Below are 11,930 nucleotides of genomic sequence, written 5' to 3'. Positions count from 1 at the left end.
GGGTCAAAGAAATCCCTGACATCAGGACTCATAGAACCAGTCACCTCTTCTCGCTCTGAACGGAGAGGATATCAAACAAACGAACAATCAGACAAATATTCTTTTGATGGAAAAAAGTTATTGGTGATGGTTGGCTACATGCATGATGGTCCACTTAGCAAAACTCACCAAACTTGGATCTCTTTCTCTGTTGTCGTGCCCCTTCCACCTCGACCTCTGTGCATGTCCGTTTCCTTTTAAGAAGTAAAGAGTGATCCAGCCTCCTGACCTCAGGCTTTTCCTGACCTTTGACATCACTGTCATCTAACCTGTTCAGTGCAGGAGGAGCAGAAGCAGGGCTCGACTGTGATGACAACGAAGTTTGACTGTTGGGCTAAGAAAAGAAAGGGATGAAAGTTCAGGAGAATTAAAACCAATTCTATTTAATTAGATGCATTTAAAAAAAAAAAGAAGCTACCAGTGGTGAAGCTCTCACCTGAGAGGGAGTGTTCATGTTTTTCATGTATGCTCGCAAAGAAATAATGTTGGAGTAGTCTGAGATCTGTTCAGGGACTTGATCTGTAACAGGAGCCAGGAGGTCACCAAGAAGCTGAGAGAAGACAACAGACACTGATGGTGTTATTCTGAAGTCTGCTCATTTCGCTTGATTTATCATTATATCTCAATTCCCATTGCTAATGTTGTTTGATCTCTCTCTCTTTACAGAAGGGCAAGCAATAGAAAACAAAGAAAATAGGAGGTTGTTTTTTAGTGTATTCTGAGACAGTGGCACTCATTGGAGCTATGTTCATTCTCAAAGAACTTCTCTAACAATCCTATGAGATCCCCTTGTTTATATTTCACCAGTATCGAATCTTTTAATCCAGTGACTATTGCACTGTTAGCTTTTGTTATGTTCAGAAAGTGCAAAAACTCAGACAATAAAGCTGGTTTAGATATAAAACAGACATTTTTGGAAAGTAGCCTGATAGAATAAATACATGTTTATGTCACTTTGATCAGTTGATGGATTTACCTTGTGAGCCTCGTTCTTGGCCAGTCTACATTCAGGCTCTAAGGAGAGACAGAGCAGGTACTCCCTCAGAGCTTCCTCTGTCCTGCCCAGCGACATCAGTGCCTGTGCCTTACGAACATGACCCTGCAGGAATGTGGAAATATGTGACTCATACGTCTACATGGGAGATTTTTTTCATTGACCAAACATAAGCATGACATCACATATATTTCTATAAATGAGCAGTTAGTCTGCCTTACCTTGGACCAGTGCGGCATGAGTCTGCAGGCCATCTCGGCGTCTCTGAGGGCCTTCTCATAGTGCTTAAGACTGGAGTGTATCTGAGAGCGATTACTGAACAGTATGTGGTCCAAAGGGGCTGAGGAAAAGAGGAGGGGATTCAATAATTTAAGCAATTCATCTGACAATAGTAGTAAAACACTACTTCATCAATCTTCAATCCTTGACATACTCAATAACTCATGACCCTCATATTGTGGCAATTTTTCAAAACAAACTGCAGAATAGTTTTAGTCCATTTTGTGTTTAAAAACTTAGGGCAGGTAAACAAATAATACATAGCAGGAAGTACACAATCTAAAATAACAGAATATGTTTAAAAAAAAAAAAAAAAATTGTGTAACATTATACTTCATAATATATCAGTTAAATCCATAAATATAATAGACACTGCATAAAACACTATAACAAAAGCGTGATAAATGTGTGTGCAGGGCAGACATTAGTGAGTCAAGTTTTGGGCTGATTTTAGCCAGAACTTCAGCTTTATCTTAAACTGTGCAAGATTTCCAGAGTTTCTAATGTCTGTAGGTATAGAGTTCCACTTTCTCACTGTTGTAATTGAAAAGGCAGATTGACCAAATGTCCTCCTACTCAACTGTGACACCCAGTCCTAGTCCAAGTCGTCCCCCCCCCCCCATCCCCCCCCCCCGCTGGACGCTAGAGTCCTCCCAGGCCAGCTCTGCCGCAGCTGGGTTGGGCCCGGCATTTTCCACATGTATGTGTAACCATACAATACAATCCAGGTCACCCACATTTAGGGTTTCATAACTTCAAACATGAATGCAAAGGTCACCGTGGGGCCAGGGCGTTACATAAATTAGCCTACTTTATATTTATAAACTATGACAGGGTATGAGAAAACGTCGTAATATTACAAGATTTAAGTTGTTAATGTGTTAATTGCCAATTGTTAGAGCATAGGGATTCCACCTATTTTCAAAAGCATTTTTAAGGAAATTTGCAAATTCCTCTCATAAAGATGGTTAATTCTGAATGTCAATTTGTTGTACGCTTAAAAATGAATCATCATTTTGACAGCTTAGGTAAAATGATTAATATATTGAGCATCATTTATACTCAGTTACATGAGAAACGCAAGTGAAAGAATTCTGATTCTGGCAGAACATGCTCATACTGTGTGCACATGGTCTGCGACACGGCTATAAAGACAGAGCTGAATTTACGAACAGAAACATGTTACTCTTCTTTTCAGAGCCCTGACACTTATTAAAACACGTTTCTTTATTTGCAAAACTTAAGTAGGCTGTAACTTCACAAGAAGCTCCACCAGTATCTTACACAGCATAACAAATGATGTCAACAAAAAAATGTAAAACTAGTCAAGAGACGAAAGAGCACAAAACAGGAGTTAAATGAGGTAAGGTCATGCATCTTGATCATAAAGCATCTATTTCTGTAGTCTTATAACTTGTGCTAAAAGTAGGTAACATACTACTATTTAACAAAAATGTAACTCACTTTATCCTGCTAATTTGCAGTTTACTATCAAATTGCAGCATATGTGATAGAAACAAGTGTAGGCTACTTTGTCTAAGTATGGAGGCTACATGAGTAAGAGGTCAACTTAACTCAAATTAGGCTGCATGATATGTAGGCCATCTGACAGTTCAATCATTTCACCTACTGACCGACTAAAAAGTTCTGCGACTCCTCTGATCAACAGTGCCTCTAGTGGTGACCTATATTAGTACCCTTGACCCACATTTCTCTGAATCATTGTTTGTCGTTACACAATGTGGGATCTGAGGGAGGCGGGTGACGTGCTTACGCAATGTTTGGTTCAGCCTACATAACACTATTATCTAATGTAGCCTAGACGGCTAGTGACTAAAGCTATATGGCCTATGTGTCAGACACTCGTGAAACAAAGTTATTACTATGTTAGCCTTTCATCATTTCTTCGTGGGCTCATGAGCAAAAACTCATAACATTGAAAAATAACTAAAGTCGTGAAGTTAAAAAAAAAAAAAAAAGTCCAGAGAAGTTAGAGTATCAAAATGAAGCTCTGTCTCGTGTCTAATAATGGATGAATTAATGTTCAATCACAAATTCTCATTTAGCCTGTAAAACAACAGTGTCTTACCTATCAATATAGCTTCGTCGTATTTCTCCAGCGCTGCTTCAACCTTCTTGTCGGCATACAGTCCATTGCCCTCTCGTCTAAGCCGACCGGCTTGGTGTAGGGTCGGGAACCATTTGGCCAGCAAGTTGCTGAGGACCACATTGACCCTGTAGCTCTGGACATCTGCTACCCTGGAACTGTCCCTGCACTCCCTGCAGATCACTGGCTGATTCCTCTCCTTCTTCTCTCTCTCCAGACACTTTTTACAGAAACAGTGTCCACATGGCAGAGTCACTGGCTCGAAGAGAAAACTTAGACATATCCGACAGGAGACGTCTTCGTACCCGCAACCCGTAGCACCAAAGTCCGGGCACCCAAGTGCCTCTGCCGCCTCTACTCTACCCGGGCACCTGTTATGACTGGCTCCGATTTGTTGCCTCCTGATACTACCTGACATATAATGTACGAGGTTCTCCAGGTGGGTCGGTCTCAGCCTCTCTAGCTCAGACGCTTGTCGGTACACAGCAAAGGCTTCGGTGAATTTACCCCCGAAAGCGAGGGCGTCAGCCCGCTTTATCATCAGCTCGCACCGGCCCCCCGGATCTCTGAGACCCGCTAGTTGACACTCGTAGATATCCGCTGCCAGGTCGAAGTTTTGTAACTGAAAAGCCTCGGCTGCAAGCTGCAGCATAGTCTCACTCTCTGTCTCCATGTTCAGAGGATTGTAGTTAAGTACATCCACTCAAGGAGCATAAGCAACGCAGCTTGAAGATATACTCCGTCCGTCATGGTCTGGTCCAGCATACACCGAAATTCTCAATGAAGCACAGGAAGGGGAAAAACAGTTATGTAAAGGCTGCACCATGTGATGGAAACCACGTGTTCTCATTGGACAGGTTTAGAAAAACTGTTACAAAACAATCTGTCGTTCTGCCATGTAAGAGTTTCGGAGTCTGGCCTGGAGTCAGTTTGACCTGCATGTGGGAGTAGGTTATGGTACGGGTTACCCTGATAATCTTGCTTTCCCACTGCCAGCAAACAGGGGACAATCAGTTAATGCAGAGCCCAGAATTTTCTAAAAACTAGGTTCCTTGAGATTCTCGTAAAATAGATTGTCTATTTAGGATTAATGATTAAAAATGTATAATAAAAAGTATAATAAGCCATGGAGGAAAGTGCAGTGTGCACATCGAACTGGTTAACTGATGTGCTGCTATTCATTAGTAGTCTTTATGTTTGTGGACTTTTAGAAGCATTTCTGAAAAGGTAATGGTTCAGGAATATAACACATTTTAGTATTTGCATCAGAATATAGTTGTAGGCTTTGAGGACAGTTTTCATGAACACCCAACTCCCTTTTAAAATGTGCTGATGTAAATGACTTTAATGGGTACTTTGACACATTTTTGATGCAATAATACCACTTGCTCTCACACCAAAGTGTCTTCTTTGTATACTTTTAATAAATCATCTTTCATCATTTATCTCCACAAACATACATGGCTGGCAAACCTTATTACTGTGGACCACTTGTTTTTCAAATCCCTTCTCTACTATTACTGCAAGACTAAATTATGAAGTTCACAATTTTTCTTTAATTGTGACTTTTTGTCAGAGTGGGTTTTAACAACAGTTAAATTGACTCATCATTAGGCCAAATGTAGATGATTGGTTAAGGTCATAGTTTAAAGACGACATTTGCATAACCTAAAGAAGAATATCCCTTTGCCCAGATAATCAAAGCTGTTTGCGTAAAGGGGTTTTCTGGTGTATGATTGGAAATTAAAGCTCATGCGACAACCACTGATCAGGTCAGTAGTAGTGGTGTTGGATATATAGGTCAGCGGGTCTGCCCTGTGAACTGAACTCCACACAGACACAACCACTGAGTGAAATACATGAAAGAAGACAGTGATAGAGAGACACATCAAAACAGAAAAAAATGTCTTATATTGAAATGAGTACAGTGTTATGAAAGCACACAAACACACTGAACAAAGACACATAAACCAGTCCAAGACCCTCTTGACCCTTCACACATTAAAAATGTGTTATGCATGTTTCTAAATAGGTCAACAATGCAGTCTAGCCAGGTCGACGAGCACATAATGTCTGGACTTTATTTAGTAGGTTGGAACCAACAGTTCTCCTCAACGTCACCTCACACACTCCCACTTATGTGACTTGGCTGAAAGGCAATATTTTTTGAAGTGATGGATAACATGCTTGTAAGTTTTTCACTCAACATTCAGAGTAATTATGCCTATTAATGTATATATGGGGGGGGGGTGCAGGTGCAAGAATATTGTTGGAAGTATTGAAATCTGTAAATGAAGATGAATTTGATGGGATTCCAGGTGATCAGCACAGTTCAAGTCAATAAATTATTCTAAAAGGGAATGTCATAGTATACACAAAAACTTAAAATATACCATTATCTTTTTTCCAGATGACCTCTGGCACAAGCTTTGCAGCTGTCTCCAGATCTCCAAAACATCCACTGAACTGTATAATACACATGTCCAGTTAACAACACAAAGTGTAAAGGAGTGATGCAGTCTGTTGGACTTTAGGTTGTGATGCTGTATTTTGTATTCGGTGTAGTCATTGGGTGTTGTGGTGCAGTTAGGAATCCAACTTCTCTCATGTTGCACTCTGTCAATATAACCATGTCATAAGTCATGAGAGGCAGATAATCATCTTTTATAATATGGTCATTGAAAGTAGTACCATGAGCTTTACACAATTCCACTGCATGTAAAAAAATAAGACACAGATGAAGTACATTCAGTCTTGTATCTGGAGAATGCTCCTCTTCTCCAGGTCATTCATCTCTTTGAGAATCAGCGCCGTATTGTACCGCAGCTCCTGGAACTTGGACAAAGGCACCTGGACAAGAAAACAAATATTTATCAAACAATGTAACACAGACAAATCAGGCCTTGATTTGCTTGTTACAACAGAGGTTATACAATGTGGGACCATCTCCTCTGTGACATTTTGACTACACATTAGTAGCATTAAGCAACATCAGTCATGCAATTACTTATTATTGTCTAACGTACATATGGAGTATGGCACCCCTCAACTAAGTAAAATACTGACTTGTCAAGGATACGATTAATATGGATGTAGAATTTGTCACTGTGTGTGGTCACTCTTTGTATCATTACTTAGGAGAATGTTTGAATGCTAACCAAACCAGTTATTCTAACATTACATTAGATGTAACTGGGTTTGTCAGGCTGTGATGTCGCTACTGCAAGCAGGGAAAACTAGAATGCTTTCTTCCATTTCAAGTCACACTCTTATGTCTTTCTTATTTTAAATTGAGGATTGTGTCTTTCTACTGTCAGTTAACAGTCTTTAATAAACAGACAAAATATAGATAGTCAAGTGTCCTGGGTTAAAACACTTGAAGTGGACATTTTTTTATAAAGATTTCTATAATAGTAATTTTGAAAAGGTAATCCAAGCACCAGTATAAATGTATCTGCAGGTATACGGTTCTGTCATAATTCATCACACACACATTGGTTAGGCTGTAGTTTAAAAACATAATCTTCGCTATACTCCTGAGATCATTTTTTATGGAACAATGGAAATTGAGTTACATTATCCCAGTGGCTAACAACCAACTTCTTCCTACCAACAGCCCGAGGATAAACTTCAATGCACCCTACTGTATACAACTTACACTAACTATCTGTATAAAATGACTATTAAAAGGATATGCCTTGACTCCATACAATAACATAAACACAATAATCATATATATTGTGCCCCACACCTGTGTCTGGATGACAAAAGGAAGCAAATTACAAGAGTCAATGTTACTCTCACATCCTACTCTAAGCCTCTCTCTACCATGGTTTTAAATTAAGAATATGGTCACAAGTCTTCAATAATTCTTCAATATGGAGGGATTAGTCCAGGGCAAATATTTAGAAGGAAAGTGTATTGTTACTTCAGTATGGGGTTATCTACCTCAAAGCAATGAAAGCTCCCGTCTGATAGTTTCATCTGCATCAGAACAGAAGAGCGCAGGGCTCTGGATAAAGAGCTGCAGTAACAGAGGAGACAAACAAAGACATGGATTCATTACATGGAGTCTTAAATTAAAATTCACATTTACAACACTGTTACATTAAAAATGATTTTCAACCAACTTCTTCTTTACCTAGTGGAAATGGCAACATCAACCCTCCATTTAAAGTCTTGCAGTGCGGGGAGGTGAGGATCATTGGTGGAGGTTGCTGTCTCTAGAGCTGAACGACTGTGAATGAGATGACACAGCAATGATGATATTTGTAAAATTAATATAATAAAAAAATATAAATGACAATGACGTTGAATGATGAGGCTTAGCCATTCTGCCAATAACCTTGCAGCAGAGGTGATAAAAAGAGGTAGACACTGGCTTTGCACACGGGAGGAAAGTGCTGTGTGTGTTTGTGAAGCTGGGGCTGTTTGTCTACTCAGACTGTAACACTTCTTTTTCTCCTGCACTGCCGGATGTGTGTGTAAAATCACAACACTGGGCCAGCAATGTGACAATATTGTTTCATTCAGTGTAAAAGTACAAAAACAGCACAATGGAGGGTTTTAGATTTTCTAATGTCAACTTCTAGAATTCCATTCTACTTTTCCGTGCTCTATGTAGATGTGGTAGTGAAATTTGAAAGTTGGAGAAGTGAAACAATTCTATGCTATATTTTCTGAACTGAATACACAAACTTTATTCAAAGGAAAAAATGGGTCCCTGGAACACTGTTTGGCGCTAAAAGGCTACCAGGAGAGTTACTGTTTCACTGTGGCGGCCCCCCACCTTAACTTCTCGCGTAGCATTTTATCTTCAAACAGTGTTACGGGACCAATCTTTCCTCTGAGGACAGTTTGTGTATAATTATGAACATATGCCAAATGATCTGTACATGTCTCCAACTTTCACATTTATATACCAAAACTCCATAGTGCACCTTTAAGGTGTAGCTGTTTTAATGAAGTTTTTGATCCGCAGCAACTTTCTTTTTCCGTGGTTAAGAATAGAATATAATAGAATCAGCTTTATTGGCCATGTATGCTTACACACACACACACACACACACACACACACACACACACACACACACACACACACACACACACACACACACACACACACACACACACACACACACACACACACACACACACACACACACACACACACACACACACACACACACACACACACACACACACACACACACACACACACACACACACACACACACACACACACACACACACACACACACACACACACACACACACACACACACACACACACACAGCTCTCAATGTACAAAGTTAAACATTAAACATAATATAAGCAAAAAAACCCACTAATATATACAAGGCTAAATAAGACAATAGTGCAGTGGTGAGTAGTGCAAAAAAAATGCTGAGATGAACATGATCATAAATATATAATTATGTAACAGATGGTTAATATATATGAGGTAGAGTTTTGACAGTGTTTACATACGCAGTGTGCATATTTAAGTTAACGTTTCTAACCAATCTATGAAAAAGGTGCTTAATTTATTTAAATTAAATGAAGGCAGGGATGAATTCAAGCAAAAAGAAAAGTACTCTCATCTAACACAGTACAAATACTCAAAACAAAAGCCCAAAAACATTTATATTAAAATGCTAAATAATTCAATTTTAATCATGCAATTAAAACAGCAATTAATGCAAATCAACTCTCGAAATGAAGCAATTCATCGTGATTGAACAGAGCCATACTAATTGTAGTACTTGTGTTTACAGCTGCTGAAAGCAAGGAGGGCTGTCTTGTCCAAAGAGTAACGGACAACAGGAGCGGTGTCACATTAGACATGATGTCTGATGAAGAGGAGCTGACAGACTGTGAGGCTTCCATCATTAAGACGCCAGGAGCTCTCTGACCTGTGTTCTGTACTAAAGGGGAGACTGGAAGGGAACCCAAAATATGAATCAACACACCTCAAAAGGCTATGTGTTGTTGTTAGCCTCGGACAGAACAGCACCAACTGCATATAGTAAAAGAGACATTGGCATACGCTAAGAGACATTTTGGTGACATGCTGGTCTATGTTGGTTTGATGGTGTTCTATGCTGGTTTTACACTGGCATTACTCACTTAATACATCTCATTATTGTATCTCAAGGAGGTATTTGTCTTCATCAGAAGACACAAAAAACGAATGTAAAGTCAACATACCGATTGCCGAAAACCACACTGGAGAAATCTGAGATGAAGTCTTCAGGTATCCTGATAGACAAACATGAAAGACACGACAGAGTCAGCATTTAAAGTTTCATTTTGTTGTATATAAGCAGGGGTTATATAAAGCATCAAACATTAAGGGTGTAATAAAAAGATGACCCTTGCCTCAGTTCTCTTAGATTTTCTTTGAAGGCCTAAACAGCAACATAAAAAAAATGTTATTTTAAACTTCTGTAAGCTGCAAATGAATATTGATTATATCTCAAAATGTAGAATTCCATGTGTCCTTGTGATGAAGCATTCCCCTGATAACAAAAAAATGAGAACACATTTTGACTTTTCATGGTAAGATAAGCATAGTACTGTGGTTGATAGTTGACCTCCGGCAGGCGTTACAGATCACTGTACGCCAAAACAACCCGACATAAGAACAGTTTCTTCCCCCAGGCTGTCACTCTGATGAACGCTAAACAGTCACAGAGTGTCTGAACCTGTCACAGTGAAGGACCAGTAACCCTGCTATCAAGCACCCACCGTGAGTGTACATAAGACTATTGTAACTATTTTTATTTTTCAATAACTTAATCATGTATATACTGAAATATTATCCTCTCACCAATCTATGCACACTGTGTATGTAAACACTGTCAAAACTCTACCTCATATATATATTAACCATCTGTTACATAATTATATATTTATGATCATGTTCATCTCAGCATTTTTTTTGCACTACTCACCACTGCACTATTGTCTTATTTAGCCTTGTACATATTAGTGTTTTTTTTTGCTTATATTATGTTTAATGTTTAACTTTGTACAGTGAGAGCACAGTTACTGAAGACAAATTCAGTGTGTGTGTGTGTGTGTGTGTGTGTGTGTGTGTGTGTGTGTGTGTGTGTGTGTGTGTGTGTGTGTGTGTAAGCATACACGGCCAATAAAGCTGATTCTGATTCTGATAAGTGAAAACCAATCTAACAGGGCTAAAACTTGCAAAGACAAAGTAATTTTCGACATAATAGTCACTAAGAAGTTGACTCTTTTGTAAGCAGTGAATTGTGCTATTAAAATCTTTTTCACAAAATGTCACTTTCCTGACATAGAGTTGCACAAGGATACGTATTGTATATGTAAGGACACATAGGACATTCTAGTGTGCATAATTAACACAACCCTTATGTTTAAACTGAAATAAAAGGCACAATAAATATAGGAAACTACTACGTTAATAATCCAGGTAAACCACAACCATGGTACAGAAAAGTGATTATAGAATGTGTTAATTGAAGCCTCTTTATCCTGTCTTTTATTAGGATGAAAAGTGTATGGAACAATTCGATATGACACTTCTATGGTCCTAAAGGGACATAAGTGCAGCAAGTGTAGTCATTGTTATACATATTAAATGTGCTTTTACTGATGTCACATCCAAATGTGTGCTGTGGAAAAGGCATTCTGCAGGATCAGTCAAGTCCCTGTCACGGACTGTCCAAACTTACATTTGTGTTGCTTTGTGAACTGACCTCCTGTTTTAGTGATGATGGCGGGACGCGGATCGCCTCGGACAGCACTCTGTGCATCCCAGCTACAATGTGACCGAGTCTGTCCTGTGGAATCGTTGTGCTCTCTGCTATTGATTTCATCAACGATACGCAGTCCTTTCCCTCCAGGGAGCTGACCACAGCTGGATACAGAAGAGTTATCATGTACTTTTTTTACTCACGTTACAGCAACACAAACAATGCAACTAACATCACTTGTTCAGAGCTTTGGTGGGTAGGTTTTTAATCACAGGTTGTAAAAGCAAAGACATTGGGCAGGTCAAATATCTCGAGCCTAAATTAATGTTCAATGTAGCTGTTGAACAAAATGTTGCAGTAAAGATTGTTTATTTAAACTTGATTTATTCAATGCAATGTCATATTCTAATAAAATGCATTTTAATAGATGAACATGCGATACAGACAACTGGACAGGCATGCAATAAGTAACTTTAAATAAGAGGAAACAGCTAACCTTAAAGAGAACAACGAAGCAGCATTTTTTTACCTTTCATTAATTTCCTGAACAACTCCTGGTCCACATCCTTCAGATTTTTCGACATTGATTCAATTTCTGGTGGTATCCGGCCTCCCCAGAAGCTGAAGTCCTTTGCATGACTTGAAGACATGCTTAAACATGAACTGTTGTGACGAATGGGTATGTGTAGCAGGCAGAAAAATGAATCTTTAAAGTACAAATGTGTCTGCTGTCTGTTCTGCTATGAGGATTATTTACCGTTTGGGTGACGACTT

At 39.1% G+C, this 11,930-nt stretch overlaps 2 protein-coding genes across 2 annotated transcripts in view; both read right to left on the bottom strand.

Moving 5' to 3' along the window:
- LOC132982592 (LON peptidase N-terminal domain and RING finger protein 3-like) overlaps positions 1–4,349 on the bottom strand; it is an 8,366-nt gene extending 4,017 nt beyond the window's left edge. Inside the window, exons 1-6 of the mRNA XM_061049142.1 lie at positions 3,402–4,349; positions 1,255–1,373; positions 1,016–1,138; positions 476–589; positions 169–373; positions 1–55 (exon numbers count right to left, since the gene is read on the bottom strand). Coding sequence (XP_060905125.1) covers positions 1–55; positions 169–373; positions 476–589; positions 1,016–1,138; positions 1,255–1,373; positions 3,402–4,092 — 1,307 coding nt within the window. The 5' untranslated portion in view covers positions 4,093–4,349. The remainder of the gene's footprint in view (positions 56–168; positions 374–475; positions 590–1,015; positions 1,139–1,254; positions 1,374–3,401) is intronic.
- A 958-nt stretch (positions 4,350–5,307) lies between these two features.
- On the bottom strand, positions 5,308–11,929 carry commd5 (COMM domain containing 5). Its single transcript, XM_061048732.1, has 7 exons — positions 11,686–11,929; positions 11,160–11,320; positions 9,802–9,830; positions 9,631–9,681; positions 7,561–7,656; positions 7,368–7,443; positions 5,308–6,269 (listed from the first exon to the last, which is right to left on the bottom strand). The coding sequence occupies exons 1-7, from the start codon at positions 11,804–11,806 to the stop codon at positions 6,168–6,170; spliced, it is 636 nt and encodes a 211-aa protein (XP_060904715.1). The 5' UTR covers positions 11,807–11,929; the 3' UTR covers positions 5,308–6,167.
- Position 11,930: the final 1 nt, after the last annotated feature.

The sequence above is a fragment of the Labrus mixtus genome, chromosome 10, assembly GCF_963584025.1.
Source record: "Labrus mixtus chromosome 10, fLabMix1.1, whole genome shotgun sequence".
In the NCBI taxonomy this organism is placed as follows: domain Eukaryota; kingdom Metazoa; phylum Chordata; class Actinopteri; order Labriformes; family Labridae; genus Labrus; species Labrus mixtus.
This window is presented reverse-complemented; position numbering and strand designations above follow the sequence as displayed.